The sequence below is a fragment of the Planococcus citri genome, chromosome 2 (assembly GCF_950023065.1).
Source record: "Planococcus citri chromosome 2, ihPlaCitr1.1, whole genome shotgun sequence".
Classification (NCBI taxonomy): Eukaryota; Metazoa; Arthropoda; class Insecta; order Hemiptera; family Pseudococcidae; genus Planococcus; species Planococcus citri.
The window spans coordinates 76734778-76753326 of record NC_088678.1 but is presented as its reverse complement, the minus strand read 5'-3'; the positions used below and the strand labels follow the sequence as shown (position 1 = coordinate 76753326).

General features: G+C 35.8%; 2 protein-coding genes across 2 annotated transcripts; both read right to left on the bottom strand.

Annotated features, from left to right (window-relative positions):
* Positions 1-107: 107 nt before the first annotated feature.
* LOC135837810 (uncharacterized) lies at positions 108-9806 on the bottom strand. Its single transcript, XM_065353204.1, has 9 exons — positions 9622-9806; positions 9430-9484; positions 9182-9299; positions 4461-4573; positions 1819-2009; positions 1549-1680; positions 1258-1423; positions 1042-1134; positions 108-699 (listed from the first exon to the last, which is right to left on the bottom strand). Exons 1-9 carry the CDS (start codon positions 9696-9698, stop codon positions 529-531), a joined length of 1116 nt encoding a protein of 371 aa, XP_065209276.1. The 5' UTR covers positions 9699-9806; the 3' UTR covers positions 108-528.
* Positions 9807-10870: 1064 nt separating this feature from the next.
* On the bottom strand, positions 10871-18027 carry LOC135837806 (chymosin-like). The gene is made up of 9 exons (XM_065353200.1): positions 17919-18027; positions 17775-17823; positions 17563-17680; positions 17299-17411; positions 13738-13901; positions 13229-13348; positions 12931-13093; positions 11468-11560; positions 10871-11201 (listed from the first exon to the last, which is right to left on the bottom strand). The coding sequence occupies exons 1-9, from the start codon at positions 17990-17992 to the stop codon at positions 11037-11039; spliced, it is 1059 nt and encodes a 352-aa protein (XP_065209272.1). The 5' UTR covers positions 17993-18027; the 3' UTR covers positions 10871-11036.
* Between the last annotated feature and the right edge of the window lie 522 nt (positions 18028-18549).

The window sequence follows — 18549 nt, the reverse complement described above, 5'->3', positions numbered from 1 at the left end:
TACAGAAGCCACCTACCTACATGCTTATCTCAATTAACTACTTATTTATTTTTTTGGTTGCGCTGACAATTTTAGTACCTATTCGCCATATTTGAGCAAATTCGATGGCATCATTAAAATTACTTTATTAATTTGAAACAAATACGATTGGTACAGGTTTAGCTACTGTAAATACTTACCTTATATTACATAGATTTTCTTTGAATATAAATTTAAATAAAAATTCAATGAAATTTGGCTCAAGTTGCATGAAACAAACTTTACAACTTGATTAACATACATATAGGTACCTATAATTATGTAAATAAAAACTGAACCGAATGAAAAATTAGCACTCACAAAACTCATGAAGCATTTTAGAAATCAGTGAAATTTGAGTAATGAGTGATATCAAAAATGAATCATAATATTATCATTTCATTATTACCTATTAACATGATTATGGAATAGAAAAATAATTAATAGGTACATTTATGTAAGTACTTGAATTACTTCATCTTCCCATTAAAAAGTAAGATCATTTGGTATCTAAGCAGTCTTGTCATGAATGCTTTCGGAGAATCCAATTCTTTTCATCTCCACATCGAATACAGTGTAAAACTTCCTATTGAAAACGGTTCCTATGGTCCAGATTGAATTTGAGTTGTACCTATCTGGTATCAATTGAACTATGCAGACCCGTTGATTGTTTTGCGTCAACTACGGAAATAATTAGTTGCATTCAGGTTTTATTGTCTATCTCAATTGACCTAATGCGACCGGGCTTTTTTTTTAAAATCGATATAAAATCCATATGTTGGATGTTGAAAATTATTAGTAAAATCGTGACCTTACAGAGACCTGCCACCTGCCCATAGGTAAGCAAGGTATGCGTTTTTTTAAAACATAAGTTGCAAAAAAAAGTGTTTGCCAATGTCGAGGAAAGCACTATTTTTTAGCATTGATTTCCTTTTTGCTCCCTCTCCCACTGGACGTCCTATGAGTAAATAAAGTACATACATATAAATAAGTAAGTACATTGTATAGACCATACTGTCATACCTGTCTGATGTAATCATTTCCTGTAAGAGTGAAATTCTTGTCAACACTTCTAAATGTGATTCTCGGTAATGAACGAATGGTTGTGCAGTCGACCTGTAGGCACACAAGTAAACGATTTCTATTGGTATTGTTAAAGTAAATATTATGCTGCTTAAATTTGGGAGAAAAATCAAAGCGATTAATAACTAAACAATATATGCAGTCAATTGTTCTAACCTGCTTCAACTTCTTATGTTTTGATGGTGTGGCGTTTAACATTTCGTAAATTTTCTCAATGTGCTCTCTTGGCCCTTCAATATATGGCGAGCTAGGATCCAGTGTGAAATATTCGTGTAGAAATTCCATAGTTGGAGCACTTTTATCGTTGTGATGCAACAAAACACTGTTTAGAAGTAAACAAATGACAAATATAAAATGCACTCGTATGTTGCTGTAATGAGCATTTTAAGAAGCTATGTACGCATGATTGAAAGTTTCAATTTGATTATCACAAAAGATTAGACCTACCTTTGCATTGCAACCTGCCATGGTCTAGCTAGTCCACCATCTATTAGAGTAACGTATTGCAAGTTACCCCGAAACTTTGTGTTGTCTTCGCCGCATAACATCAATTCAGAGGTATCATTGTTCAAAGGATAACTAGTCATTAAGCAGAGGACAATGTCACTTTCTTAGTAGTAAATATAAATATGTATCATCCAAGTTTTGCGCAGTGTAGGTACATACCTACATTTACTTGATAAGTAAGTAATACTATAACCAAAGAAAAGAACTTACTTGGTGTATAATGAAAATTTCTTCTTCAGTCCAAGGTTTTTGCAGTGTCGTATATAAGGGTTTTCTAATCCGAATGTATTATTGTTTAATCCAACTCTACCATCGAATGGTCTACCATGGTAAAAGATATCGTTATATAGCGAGTGTGTCGTTACCAAAAATGATTGGTTTTGGATCTGGATATTACCTATCTGCAGTAAATAAGCATATACGTATGTGAGTAGGTATGTCATAATAGTAGATATTATATGTTCGTTTGATAAAAAGCTGGCACCCGGACCTAGGTCTACTCATTGCATTCCCAATTAGCGCCAGGTAGCAATAAAATTGCCAACTGCCAATAGTGAACTTTTGGTAAAAATTCTGATATAAGTTGGTAAAATCTCTACCGATGAAAACGCTTGATGTAATAGCCAACTTGACAATTTGTTGGAAATTAATTGCCAACAGAGGCAATATTTTTGTTGATAACTCTTATTTCAAAATTTAGGTCACATTTTTGAATTTTTAAATTTCAAAAATCAAAAATGATGATGCTTTCCCATTGTGTTTAATTTTTCCTACCCATAACTTATTACTAAAATTTCCTGACCTAAGGGGGGTTCGAATCTGGCTTCTCCTGCTCCTAACACCCTACACCTAACCCTACAGCTACCAGTACTAGGAGGAGTAATATAATGGGCAATTGGGCATAAAATGAATTCTTATAATTTGCTTGCAGGCTCATGTTGCTAATCGCTTTGATTTAGGTCATGTCAAAAAAATTTACAATGTTTTTTGTCACAAAAAATTTCTTGAAGTGAATTTTTTAAAATTTTAGTAAAACCAAAAATATTGAATTAAGTAGGTAAAATTATGTATTTTTTTCAATTTATTGAATAAATTTGTGAATTGATTTTTTATTTTCATTGATTTGTGATACAGTAGACTGCTACATAGCGGCAACTTGGCAACTAGCAACTTCATGACTGTCGCACAAAAATGATAAGAAGTTGCTCAGTTACTGGCTGAAATGAGCAACCAAATCAATTTTTTTTGATTTGGTTGCCAACTTGCCAGTTGCCAGTTGCTAGTTTCCGCCAATGTAGCAGTACACATAAGTACTACTATGCCTAATTCACTTATTCGGAGAATACCGGAGATTCAACAGTGCTAACAATGGATATATTTGAGAGTTCCAGGTACCTTTGTAACCTTAACCAAAAAGCGATGAAAACTTCATAGCCCAGGCAAATAGCAGAAAAAAATAGGCGAACCCAAACATAATTGCAAACAAAGGTTTTTTTGGTGAATATTGTCTATGGTGGTGTGCTGAATAACATACTAAACGTCCCCGGCCCCACCCCACGAGCTACCCCCCACACTGGATCAAAGCCCCCCCCCCCCGAAATCAGTTTTTCATCAAGAACTCCTGAAATATTGAATTTTGAGTAAAATGAGCCCAGTGATCATTTCATCTCCTCCCCAATACCTATCAAATGAGCTATAGACCAACTCCCTAGCCTCAAGGGGGGTGGCGCTACGACCCCTCAAAGTGATGTGATTTCAATAATTTTATATTTTATGATTTGGGACTTGTAACCTCTTCTAATTGATAAAATAAAGTCAAACTTGGGGAATGGGATTCTATTGAGAGCTAGAGTTGACCTCTGGAGTGGGGAGGGTCAAAATTGAAAATTACAGAAAAATCATTTTTTTGGAGGGGCATAACATGACCCCAAATAGATGAAAAGTGTCCAAAGTCATACCATCGGACAGTATCCTATCTGTGATCAACATATCCAAATTTTAGCTTCCTAGGTCATCCCCACTTCTTTTAAGATGGAAAACCCCGAAAATAGGGGCAAAATAAGGGGATTTTTAGCGTAGATAATTCCGCTTTAAATGCGGTGGGAATGACCTAGGAAGCTAAAATTTGGATATGTTGATCACAGATAGGGTACTGTCCGATGGTATGATTTTGGACCCCTTTCATCCATTTGGGGTCATGTCATGCCCCTCCAAAAAAATGACCTTTCTGTAATTTTCAATTTTGACCCTCCCCACTCCAGAGGTCAACTCTAGCTCTCAATAGAATCCCATTCCCCAAGTTTGACTTTATTTTATCAATTAGAACAGGATACAAGTCCCAAATCATAAAATGTAAAATTATTGAAATTACATCACTTTGAGGGGTCGTAGGGCCACCCCCTTGAGGCTAGGGAGTTGGTCGATAGCTTATTTGATAGGTATTGGGGAGGAGATGAAATGATCACTGGGCTCATTTTACTCAAAATTCAATATTTCAGGAGTTCTTGATGAAAAACTGATTTTGGGGGGCTTTGATTCACTGTGGGGGGGGGGTTTAGCTCGTGGGGTGGGGGCGGGGACTTTTAGTATGTTATTCAGCACACCACCCTAGATAATATTCACCAAAAAAACCTTTGTTTTTAATTATGTTTGGGTCAAATTGCATATTGACTGGGCTACAATGGCAGAAGCTGTGGAGAATTCTACTTGAGATGGTGAATAAAGACAGACTAAAAATCGTTCACGTTATTGTGAGGCTAATATTTAAGAACCGGACACGATGAACTTTTATTTTTGTAGGTCACAGGTGCTTGATAACCTACCTGTTAATTTTGTGCTTATACTAAACTTACTGTAATATTATCAGTTACAAAAGCACCGGAGTGCTCTTCCAAAAATTTTCTATCAAAGTCATCTTCATATCGAGAAGTTTTCGAGCTTTTATGGTTATAAGCACTGGGTCTTTCTGCAACAGTGATACTATATATTAGTGTCATTACTATTAGTCGCTGGAGGCTCCAATATGATTTCAAATTCACCTGCAATTGACTTCGTAGCATATTGAAATTAGTTTGCGGAATGAATCTCGGGTTTTCACCTCCATTTGATAGAATTTTGTGGGAATTTCTAGTTTCAAAAATCTGCTGGAGGCTCCAGAACTGCTCAAAACGGTTTCGATTTGGCAAGTTGAAAATGGGATATAAGGTAAAGTACCAGTTGTGGAGAGGGTTTTATCAAAAAAATGTTTGGGCCCAATTTTGAACCTTTTTTTTCAAACTGATGCTTTGTAGGTACATGTAAATTGAACCATTCTGCACAAAATACGATAAAAAACAAATTTTTCTATCAAAACATCTATGTGTAGGTACCTTACAGCGCCATTCTACAAAACCCTCCAAATTATCCTTAACCGGACTTTGGGCTCGGTTACAGATAATTCAACCATTTCTTACAAAAAAAAAATACACACGTTAAATACACCCTGTACTATCATACTGCCTTGTCCGAACAGAAAAAAAAACATTTTTTGGTTCCAAGTATTTCAAAAAAAAAGTACCAATTAAGGATAGAAAAATCCATTATCCGCAACCGGGCTCCATCTGGAATAAATGAATAAATCAGCATTCTCTATGATGAACATCAAATTTCAACTGGCCATATCACCCAAATGCGTTTGTTTTCTTTAAATTATTCGAGAAAATAAAAGTCCGGTTGAGGATAGGTCCGAACTAAAAAATTTGGGGCCGGTTGTGGATAAGTCTCGCTTGAGGAAATGAAGATAGATTTAAAATTTACCAGAAATACAGTCTACACCATAAATAAGTAATTTTTAAGCCACACAGTACTCCAAATTTGAAAACATGCTCAATTATCATACATTTTATACCTCATCAAATACGCATGTACCAATGTGACTAACATTCGCGAAAAATGTTGAAACCATCAAAAACGGATTCTTTGACTTATTTACTATCAGAATATTCCATCAACCACAAAAAATAACGAATTTATTAACCTCTTTCCATTTTTTCAAAATTTCACAAAATGAAAAACTTGAAAAATCACTGAAAAAAACGCACTTTTATTTCAGAATTTTTTTTTTTAGGACTTCCCAATTGAGAATCACGATTAGTCCAGGAAAATTAGATGAAAAAAAAGGGTCATTGGGATGAGGTAGAAAGCTGAATTTTGGTATACTGGTCCATTTTTTTGTGCTGAACACGAATCCGATGAGTCCCCGGTCGTCCCTGGTGAGCTTTCTCCCCTATTCTGGATCTAAGCCCCCCAAAACCAGTTTTTTGCAATTTTCTCCCCCGCATTGCATTTTAGCGAAAAATATGTGTTTAGATACAAGAATCTACGTCAAATTTCCAATCTACTGATATATCAACTTTCCTTCTTCCCTCAAGGGGGGTGGAACCACAACCATTCAAAAAAGGGGGGTTCCCTGAAAAATACATAAAGGCTATAGGCGCCTAAGAGGGGTGAAATGGTCCCTGAAAGCGTTCGAGTTGATATTAGCATGAAAGGTGCGTACCATAGAGAAACCTCCGCGCAAAAAATTTCAGATCCACACCCCCTCCCCTTTTTTGAAATTTCAGTACCTAACACTTTTCTCAGCCCCATTTCAACCAATTTTGAAAATTTTTCTGGAAGTTATGTATGTATATCCTTGATAAGTATCCCCACAAAAATTTTCAACCATCTGCACTCATATTTACCCCCCAAAATGGCGTTTTTTTCATTTTTTAGGACTGTTAACAATCAAGATTGCGAGGTACAATTTTGTAAACACGTTTTTTGGATGTATTTTTGGCTCCCACACATCACATACTATATTAGAAATTTTTGTTTTGGTGCGACGTGGGGAAAACTTGGAATAATGTATCGTAGGGGGGTGGGGGGTGAAATGGGAATTTTGAAAAAAATAACTATCAATGAGTAGGGTATCGTTTTCATATGATTCCATACCGCAGAGCACGAATATGATCTCAGATTTTCTGCTACACTCATCTACCCCTCTCCAGAGCCCCTCAGCCCCCCTCAATTTTCACGATTTTCCAAATTATAGTTATTTTGATGATGTTGGTGTCGTTTTCATATGATTCGATACCGCTGAGCACGAATATGACCTCAGATTTTCTGCTACACTCACCTACCCCTCTCCAGAGCCCCTCAGCCCCCCCCCCCCCAATTTTCACGATTTTCCAAATATAGTTATTTTGATGATGTTGGTGTCATTTTCATATGATTCGATACCGCTGAGCACGAATATGACCTCAGATTTTCTGCTACACTCACCTACCCCTCTCCAGAGCCCCTCAGCCCACCTCATTTTTCACCATTTTCGAAATGAAGTTATTTTGGTGATGTTGGTTTCGTTCCTATGGGAAAAATTACATAAGTTCATTGTTATTGTACATAAAATTTCTCGTAGAATAAGCTACAGCACATGGCTCTCCCTCGAGGGGGGTGGACCCTTGATTTTTTTCCACGCAGAAAACGTAACAAATGTGTATGTGTACTGGACTGTATAGGTTTGCGTAGCATATGTGGCATAATAATTATCCATGATAACTGTAACTTGATTATGTATGAGTATGTATTTTATAATTCAATGACTACCTACATAAAAAATCACAAGAAAAAAATAGTACAGATACAGATTTGTTACGTTTTCAGCGTGGAAAAAAATCAAGGGTCTACCCCCCTCGAGGGGGAGCCATGTGCTGTAGTTGATTCTACGGGAAATTTTAAGTACAATAACAATGAACTTATGTAATTTTCCCATAGCAATGAAACCAACATTCATCAAAATAACTTCATTTCGAAAATCGTGAAAAATGAGGGGGGCTGAGGGGCTCTGGAGAGGGGTAGGTGAGTGTAGCAGAAAATCTGAGGTCATATTCGTGCTCAGCGGTATCGAATCATATGAAAACGACACCAACATCATCAAAATAACTATATTTGGAAAATCGTGAAAATTGAGGGGGGCTGAGGGGCTCTGGAGAGGGGTAGGTGAGTGTAGCAGAAAATCTGAAGTCATATTCGTGCTCTGCGGTATCGAATCATATAAAAACGATACCCTACTCATTGATAGTTATTTTTTTCAAAATTCCCATTTCACCCCCCCCACCCCCCTACGATACATTATTCCAAGTTTTCCCCACGTCGCACCAAAACAAAAATTTCTAATATAGTATATGATGTTTGGGAGCCAAAAATACATCCAAAAAACGTGTTTACAAAATTGTACCTCGCAATCTTGATTGTTAACAGGCCCAAAAAATGAAAAAAACGCCATTTTGGCGGGGTAAATATGAGGGGAGGGGGTTGAAAATTTTTGTGGGGATACCTATCCAGAATATACATAACTTCCAGAAAAATTTTCAAATTGGTTGAAATGGGGCTGAGAAAAGTGTTACTGAAATTTCAAAAAAGGGGGGTTCCGCAAAAAGGGGAGGGGGTGTGGATCTGAAATTTTTTGCGCGGAGGTTTCTCTATGGTACGCACCTTTCATGCTAATATCAACTCGAACGCTTTCAGGGACCATTTCACCCCTCTTAGGCGCCTATAGCCTTTATGTATTTTTCAGGGAACCCCCCTTTTTTGAATGGTTGTGGTTCCACCCCCCTTGAGGGAAGAAGGAAAGTTGATATATCAGTAGATTGGAAATTTGACGTAGATTCTTGTATCTAAACACATATTTTTCGCTAAAATGCAATGCGGGGGAGAAAATTGCAAAAAACTGGTTTTGGGGGGCTTAGATCCAGAATAGGGGAGAAAGCTCACCAGGGACGACCGGGGACTCATCGGATTCGTGTTCAGCACAAAAAATGGACCAGTATACCAAAATTCAGCTTTCTACCTCACTTTTCCCAATGGAATGCTATTTTTCCTGGACTAGATGTAAAGTTGTACACATGTTAACCTGATGACAATTACTAATAAAGAAAAAGATATCACCTTTTTTTTTTTTTTTTTTAGCCACATGGAGCACCACAAAATGATTATCTATAATTGGTGTCGATATCCACGACTGGTACTTTACCTTATCCTTAATTTCAACTTCCTAGATCAATTTGGTAAAATTTGATTTCTTCGCTCATTTTTGGCCTAAATTTGATTTTCAAAAATTCACCAAAAATCGAAAAAGGCGCTTTAGCGCTTGAAATTTGGACAGGTGATGAATGTTTGCCTGCTCTTTCGATTTGCCTTTGTACGGTTTGAAAAATTTCGTGCAAGTCCTATACATAAATATTGGAATGCAAAATCTGCGATTTCGGCTGACCTGTCAATCAAAATGGTCGCCATTTGGTAAGCAGGGCCACTTTTTTTTACTGAGGACGAGGACTAAAAATGTTCCTTAGGACTCCCCCTTTGAGAAAGAAGTCATCCTGGAGGATCCCCAGGGAGGGAGTGCAATACATCCTTCTGCGAGCCCCCCCCCCCCACCACCGATTGAACGCTCAATTATGGCCGTTTTGTTGCAAAGTCTGTTTTCATCCCTGTCGACTACAAATCATTACGTACGTTGATGTTCAGTATTTAAATATTTGTAATTTTGACTTACGGGCACGACACAGTGAAGTATTGCAATAACTTGAGAGCATATCCGTGGCGCCATATGTTATTTCGAATGATACGTTCACTTTCTGTGGCAGTGTTCCGATTGAAATAGTGCCATAAAACTGTTGAAATATTTTTCGTTTCATGATTAATCATTCGCTTCGATATTGATTATTTTTAGCCAAATATTTGTGGAAAATGATGGCTACCGTTTTTATTATTTTATACATATTTTTGTCTTTAAAAGTTTACCTCTACGGAGTTGTCATCGCCTTCGTCTTCGTACTCGTATATTGATAGGGGTATTCTTTCAAAGTATAAATCAAACAGATCATTAGCCATTGATTGCGAAGAATCCATAAGATGGATACAATATTTGTGAGATTAAATGCTTAATTCACGTAAGTAGCTTTAATAAAACAATGAAAAATGAATTTTCCTTACCGGCTGCCATCTCCTTCAATGTGGCGGATGCTTATGAATAATGGTAATAGTAATAAACAGAATGACTTCATTTTCATTAGAAGAAAGCGCTGCCGCTGCTCATATAACTTCACTACGAATAACAAATTTTACAACTGAACTAGATATCACTCCCAGGAAGGCTGTGGATTTAAACTGAAAATATTTGTTGGTTCTTATTTGTTAAAATCATGAGGGAAGTGCAAATTTCCAATCTAGCGGATGTCAATTTCCTGAAATGGCGATTCTTATATGTTTTTACTACTGATTAAATTTTCGCCTTCCATTTATGCCCACTTGTTTATTTATTTACGTGGTATGTAGGTGAGTTGGAGGGATTGCGAATTAAAAAAGTTCCATGATTTTTACCAACTCGAATGTAAGTGTCTTTATTCTGAGTTGAAAGTGGCTCAGAAAAAATTTCACGTGTGGGGGGCTTTTGAAGAGGGTATATGAGTTGTCAATGGCTGTGCATTTTCAGAAAAAAAATCGTGGATTTTTCGCTGTAGGCCCTCTCACCCTGTTTTGGGAAAAATGGTCCAGTTTCAAAAGATATGTATGTAGGTAGTATCTGGTAAATAATAATAAAGTGTCTAAGTAAATGATAATGACAATTTTGGACGTCATATTCGTCGTGTTCAGCATTACCAAAAACATACAATTCGATGTATCACATGCTCCGGATTTTTTAAAAAACGTTTCGCCTAAATTTTTCGGAGGGGGTGCTCCCCTCCATTAAAAGATCCCATCTCGAAAATCGAATATTTCGAAAAGGCATCAAATGGTAGTTACATTTAGGATTTTTTTTTCAGAATTTTAAGTGGTATCTTCCACTTACAGCGTCGTTTTGAAATTTGAACTTTCTATTTGAAAGTTCAATTTTCAACTTTTGAAAATTTCAAAATGCAATGCTCTTTGGAACTGTGAAATCTGTTTTGATCAAAGTATCATAAGTAGCTTTAGAGGAATGCGCTGCTGTATTTGAATATCTCGAGGCAATGTGAAAATAATGGATGCCTCTTCCCACCCGCTCCCTGAGGGGGCTGGAACCAAATTGATTGCCGATTTCTTACTTATTTGGTGGGTAGATATTGTAAACAATGTTTTAGCGAAATCAACGTTGGTCGAATTGACATGGAATGACCCATGCCTCAGTGTCAGTTGAATACTGATTCATTTTTTGGTCTTGACGAGAATTTTAGTATCATCATCTCTGAGCAATTTGAAGGCATTTTTATAATTACTCGTACTTTATTAATTTGAAACAAAATACAATGAGTATATAGTTTAAACTACGAATAGTTTTCATTTTACCTATTAATAATATTATGTAGGTAAGTACTAAAAAACGGTACTTCATTTTCCCATCAAACGAGGAAGATGATATACCTAGGTATCTAAGCAGACCCATCATGAATGCTTTCGGCGAATCCAACTCTTTTCATCTCTTCATCAAATACAGTGTAAAACTTCCTATTGAAAACGTTTCCTATAATCCATAATTCTGAGGCCTCGTGTGATGTCAACTGAACTATGCAGACCTGTTGATCATTTTGCGTCACCTGTGGAAATAATTAATTGCATTTCAGTTTTATTGTTTATCTCGATTGACCTAATGCGTCCGGGGCTGTCGACATGCAGCCTAATCAGGCACAGAGCGAATACCTATTATTTTCGGTTCCCTTATCGATGAAAAATCGATTTGCTGAAATAATTTTTTTTTCGAAATTTGTTGCAAAAAATGAGTTTGTTTCTTTGCCTTCCCTCTGTAAGGACCTTATAACTTATGGTTAACCATGAATAACAGCTATAGGCAATACTGTCATACCTGTTTGATGTAATCATTTCCTGTAAGAGTGAAATTATTGTTACCAGCTCTAAATGTGATATTCGGTAACGTATGAATGTTTTTGCAGTCAACCTGTTTTCAAGTACATACCCGATTCGCGCAAATGGCAAAATATTTTGCCAATGCCACTAGGTGTACTAATGGCAAAAAAAAGGCAATATAATGGCAAAGCTCCAACCAATGAGAAGACAGCATTTTAACTTTGCCAATGTGGCAAAAGATTAAATTTTGCCAATAAGATTGCCACTGGTGGCAATCTCATTGGTAAATGTTTTGCCACCGTTTTGCCACTAGTGACAATTTAATTGGCAATTATTTTGCCTCTGTTTTACCACTGCTGGCAATCTCATTGGCAATTATTTTGCCAATGATTTTGCCACTCAGTGGCAATCCTATGGCAATTGATGTAGGTACCTGTAAAGAACACATTTGAAATTTGAAAATCGTTTATTTTAACGGTCAAAGTTGCAGGGAATGATGCAATTAATGTCTGAAGTCGAAAATCAATCTGTACCTAATTATATGTACCTGTATACATTCATTGTAGCATTAGTACCATATGCTTTGTTTTATCTTGTTGTAAGTAGGTACACGCATATTATGTAATTTGGTTTTCAAGTGATTCAGACGTTGTTACAGTATTGTTTTCATTAGACTATCATTATGGAAACTGCATAATCTAAAGACTTGGCTGGTACATGGTGAGCATAAATACACCCAAGTTATGATACCTACCAGATGATGTGATTTCCTCAACGATCACTGTAACATAACGTCTGAATCACTTGCAATCAATTCGCAAAATACATACGTGCATAGGTATAGGAAGTTACAAATACCCACACCAAGATAAAACAAAAGTCATGGTACCTATCCCATGATAGATGTATACAGATGTATGGTACTTACCGATTCATCTTCGACTTCCAGACGACATTTTCACGCATCAATTATAACCAAATTTCTGTACAACGTGTTCACTACTTCACCATCAACTGAAAACTGAACCAAAGTATGAAGTAACCAACGAGGCAGAGTAGAACATGCGCTCGACTCTGCCTAATCTCATCTTATCTTCCCCACTTCTGCGAATAGATTATTTTTTGAAATTTAACGGACAAAGTTTTGTCACTATTGGCAAAATATTGTAAACGTTGGCAAAATTTTGTCAAAACTAGCATAAGCAGAGTGTAATCTGTATTGTAGCAAGTTTTCAAAATTGCCATCACTGGCATTTTCGTCTGGTTTTCATTTCAATTTGAGCTTTACCACTCTTTTGCCAAGAATGGCAAAAAAAAGTGCCAATCAAATTGCCACTGCGCGAATCGGGTACATAAACAATTAATTCTATTAATTATGTTCGAGAAAATATTATGCAGCTTAAATGTAGAAAAAAAAGCCAATGGCTGGAAAAAATCTAGTGGGTAAATGATTATGTTAACCTCCTTTAAGTTACTGATCTTCGATGTTGTGGCGTTTAACGCTTTGTGAATTTTTTCAATGTAATGTCCTGGCCCTGTAATGTATGACGAGCTAGGGTTGAGAGTGAAACGAAGACTTGGGAATTCCATTGTTGAAGCATCATCGTCATGATGCAACAAAACACTGTTGAAAAGTGAAAAAATAGAATGGTATTTTATTAGACTAAGTAATAAAATAAAGTGATTTTTGGACTAATGTTGCATGCATTTGATCACTCGAGTGAATAAAGTTGCGTTTTATTGTACTGGTAGGACTTACCTTTGCATCGCAACATCCCATTCTGAAGGTTGTTTACCAGCTACAGTAACGTATCGCAAGTTACCCCGAAACTTTGTCTTGTCTTCCCCGCATAACATCAATTCAGAAGTATTATTGTCCCTGTAGAATAAGGTAACCAATTACTATACAAAGGAGAGGTTCTCTTTCCTTTCGATCGCAGAGATCAAAAAGCGAAGGGCTAAAATTATCAGGTAGGTATACCAAAGTATCCTGTTTTAAGAGCAAATTTTACATTTCTATCAATTGATTAAACAATAACAATGAGTAGTTAATGTAACGAAGTTGTAATAAGTTCGGGTAATACAGTTTTGTTGAATTAAATAAGTGTTGTAATTTTATAATTTCTGGAATTCTGCTAGTCCTGTTGCGGTTCAACTACCTAATCTGTGAATTTGGTAAATATGTATGTGATTCAAGTTTCAAGTTTTGTGCAGTACACATGTATGAAGTTCATGTGCTCCACCTTATACCCAAAAAAATGAACTTACTTGATGTAGAGTGAAAATTCATTCTTCCGTCCAATTTTTTTGCAGATTTGTATAAAATCGTTTTCTAATTCCAATCCCACAATACCATCGTATGGTTTACCGTTGAATGCCTCCGAGCTCGCAGTTACAAAAAATGTTACGTTATATATCTGGATATAATTTATCTGCAATAAGTAAATTAGCGTATCACAGAGTAAAATTAATAAGTACCTATTATGACACAAAAGTAGTGCCGGGTTGCTTTTAATACTAAGTGGAAAGAGCTAGCGAGATGAATGAAGCGGCGTTGAATAGGGGGAAAATGAAAAAAATGGTTTTCAGAAGTGACCTTGAAAATTTCAGGCCCGTGCTCGAGGTGTCCAAAAATTAAGAAACCAGTTTGGTCAAAAAATTCAAACTGGTTCTTATTGGCGCTATGTTTTCTACACACTAAGACTACAAAAACGTGGTACCTATGAATTTTTTGAAACTCGTTCATTAATTTGCAACCAGTCAACAGAAAATACCCAAAAATTGTAGATAGAGAAAAAAGCTTAAAACAAAAGTTGTAGAGCGTGAAAAATTACACAATTCCGTCTAATCACATTTTGAAACCGGTTCATCAGTTCGCATTCAAAAACTAGTTTTTGACAATCACCTACAAATTGGAGAGAGAAAAAAGCTTGGAACAAAAGTTGTAGTGTGTGAAAAATTGAACCATTTTTGCTGATCAGATTTTGAAACCGGTTCTTTAATTTGCAACCAGTTATCAAAAATTACCGAAAAATTGGAGATCGAAAAAAAAGCTTGATACAAATGTTGTACCGCGTGAAAAATAACATAAGTTTGTTCAATCACGTTTTGAAACGGGTTCATTGATTTGCATTTAGAAACCAGTTTTAGTCACCTAAAAATTGAAGATTGAGAAAAAAGCTTGAAAAAAAAGTTGTAGAGTATGAAAACTTGAACCATTTTTGCAGATCAGATTTTGAAACTGGTTCATTAATTTGCAACCAGTTATCAAAAATTACTTAAAAATTGGAAATCGAGAAAAAAGCTTGGAACAAAAGTTGTAGAGCGTGAAAAATTACACTATTCCATCTAATCACATTTTGAAACTGGTTCATTGGTTTCGCATTCAGAAAGCAGTTGTTGACAGTCGCCTAAAAATTGAAGATAGAGAAAAAAGCTTGGAACAAAAGTTGTAGAGTGTGAAAAATTGAACAATTTTCTTCGCTGATCAGTTTTTGAAACCGGTTGATTAATTTGCAACGAGTTTTCAAAAAATTACCCAAAAATTGTTGATAGAGAAAAAAGTTTGCAACAAAAGTTGTAGAGCGTGCAAAAATTAGTTACACAATTTTGTTCAATCACATTTTGAAACCGGTTTATCAGGTCGCATTTGAAAACCAGTTTTTGACAATCACTTGAAAATTGGAGAGAGAGAAAAAAGCTTGCAACAAAAGTTGTAGAGCGTGAAAAATTAAATCATTTTCGCTGATCAGATTTTGAAACCGGGTTCATTAATTTGCAACCACTTATCAAAAATTACCAAAAAAATTGGAGATCGAGAAAAAAGCTTGAAACAAATGTTGTACAGCATGAAAAATAATACAATTTTGTTCAATCATGTTTTGAAACCGGTTTATTGATTTGCATTTAGAAACCAGTTTTAGTCACCTAAAAATTGGAGACAGAGAGAAAAGCTTGAAACAAAAGTTGGAGAGCGTGAAAAGTCAAGTACAGAATTCTGTCTAATCACATTGACACATTTTGAAACCGGTTCGATGATTCGCATTTAGAAACCCGTTTTTGACAATCACCTAAAAATTAATGTAGATAGAGAAAAATGCTTGGAACAAAAGTTGTACGTAGAGTGTGAAAAATTGAATCATTTTCGCTGATCAGATTTTGAAACCGGTTCGGTAATTTGCAACCAGTTATAAAAAAATTAGGTACCTACTGTAAAATTGTAGATAGAGAAAAAAAGCCTGAAACGAAAGTTGTAGAGCGTGAAAAATAACACAATTTTGTTCTATCACATTTTGAAACCGGTTCATTAGTTTGCATTCAGCAACCAGTTTTCGACAGTCACCTAAAAATTGAAGATGGAGAAAAAAGCTTGAAACAAAAGTCGTAGAGCGTGAAAAATTACACAATTTTGTTCAATCACATTTTGAAACCGGTTCATTAGTTTGCATTTAGAAACCAGTTTTAGTCACCTAAAAATTGAAGATGGAGAAAAAAGCTGAAACAAAATTTTTAGAGTGTGAAAAATTGAACCATTTTCACTGATCAGATTTTGAAACCGGTTCAGTAATTTGCAACCAGTTTTCAAAAATTACCTAAAAATTGTAAATCGAGAAAAATGCTTGAAACATAAGTTGGAGAGCGTGAAAAGTCAAGTACAGAATTCCGTCTAATCACATTTTGAAACCAGTTCAATGATTCGCATTTAGAAACCAGTTTTGACAATCACCTAAAAATTAATGTAGATAGAGAAAAAAGCTCGAAACAAAAGTTGCAGAGCGTGAAAAATTACACAATTTTGTTCAATGAAATTTTAAAACCGGTTCATTAGTTTGCATTTAGAAACCAGTTTTAGTCACCTAAAAATTGAAGATCGAGAAAAAAGCTGAAACACAATTTTTAGAGCGTGAAAAATTACACAATTTTATTTTATCACATTTTGAAACCGGTTCATTATACCAGTTTTTGACAGTCACCTAAAAATTGAAGATAGAGAAAAAAGCTCGAAACAAAAGTTGTAGAGTGTGAAAAATTGAACCATGTTCGCTGATCAGATTCGTTTCTTCAATTTCATATTGGGTAAATATGAGGGGAGGTGGCTGAAAATTTATGTGAGGGTACCTCCTAAGAATGTCCACAACATACTGAAAAATTTTCAAAATCGGTTGAAATGGGGCTGAGAAAAGTGTTATTGAAATTTTAGAAAAGGGGGGTTCCTCAAAAAGGGGAGGGGTTGTTGATCTGAAATTTTTCATGCGGAAGTGTCTCAATGGTACTCACCTTCCATGCTAATATCAACTCGAACGCTTTCGGAGACCATTTCACCCCTCTTAGACGCCTATAGCCTTTATGTATTTTTCAGGAAACCCCCCCTTTTTTGAATGGCTGTAGTTCCACCCCCCTTGAACGTACAAGGAAAGTTGATACATCATTAGATCGGAAATTTGACGTAGATTCTTGTATTCAACCTCATTTGTCGCTAAAATGCAACGCGGGGGAGAAAATGGCAAAAAAACGTGTTTTGGGGGGGCTATGATCCACTGTAGGGGGGACGCACCAGCTGGATCGGGGGCGGCTCCGGATATGTTGTTTAGGACACCATCCTAGACATTTTGAAGCAAAAAAATCTTTTGTGGCAATTTTGTTGGGGTTCAACCCCTTATCGACTGTACTAACTTTGTTTAAGATGAATGACAACTTGGATAGATTTGTGAAAATGAAAATGGACTTATCGAACGATAATATAGATGAAATTTCGCTTAAAATGAGCCTCCACCGAAGTCGTATAGGTGCTTGAAAATGTACTTACCTGTTAATTTTGGGCCTACTTACTGTAATTGCATCAGTTACTCGAGCACCAAAGCGCAGTTTCCAAACTTGTGTATCAAAGTCATGTACACTTCGGAAAGTTTTCGAGATTTTGTGGTTATAAGTACTGTGATTTTCTGTAACAGTGATAGGTACTATGGATTATTATCATTATTATATCGTGATATAAGCTGTTTTCTTTTCGCATGCTCCGAGTAAAAAAAAACCTGCTGAAAAATATCTGTAATCATTACGTCGACGCTGAGTATTGAAATACTTTTGACTTACGGGTGCGGCAAACTGAATCGTTGCAATAACTCGAGAGCACCCACATTCCATTAGTTTTCCAATCAAAGGAAACGTTGATTTTCTGTGGTGGGCTTCCAAATGATATAGTTCCATAAAACTGTAAAATATTTTTCATTTCATGATTTACATATTATTGATTTCAATATTGATTATTTTTTTTTCTTATTTGATGTTTTTGCTTTTATGCTTACTCCTTGGTCGTATGCTTCATCTCCAGGCTCATATTTTGATAATGGCACTCTTTCAAATCACCAAAATTGAACACATTTTTAGCTATTGGTTTTGAAAAGTATATAAGAAAAAGATGTATACAATGGAACATTAATTTTTCTTACCGGATGCCATTTCCTCCGATGTGGTGGATGCTTATCATGAATAATATTAGTGGTAATAAACAGAATGACTTCATTTTTACAGAAAGCGCCCTGACGTTGAGTGCGTTAGGGTAGATCTTGAAAAAAAAAAAAAAGTTTTATGATTTTGACCAAATTCAATGTGTAGATTTCAGAGGCAACGCAGGCCAATTAAAGTGCTTTTGATCAATGTTTCTGATCTATTTTTTTTTCCTTTTTTTTAAATCTGATATAGTTAGGGGATGAATTATCTAGATGGTGGGAATCGTTGTATTTAATTCCTACTGGAGCGGGATAGAAATTATTCCTTACGTGGGGAATAATTACTATGTTCCTGGATAGCTCGAGAGATGATATGGGGTAGATAATCTTGCCTAAACCAATCACGTATGTACTCTAATCGCAATAAAAGACATTCGTGATGACTACTAAAATGTTTTTATTACACATTAGTTACATATAAGAAAGTACGTAGAAAGCAATTACAAACTACACATGTATGAACATAATGAAATGGTCAAGTGCGTTACCTGCCATTACGACTTAGATCAGGAAAGAATCCTAATCAATTACGTATTAAGTGAATACCTAATACATAATTAATCAGAATGTC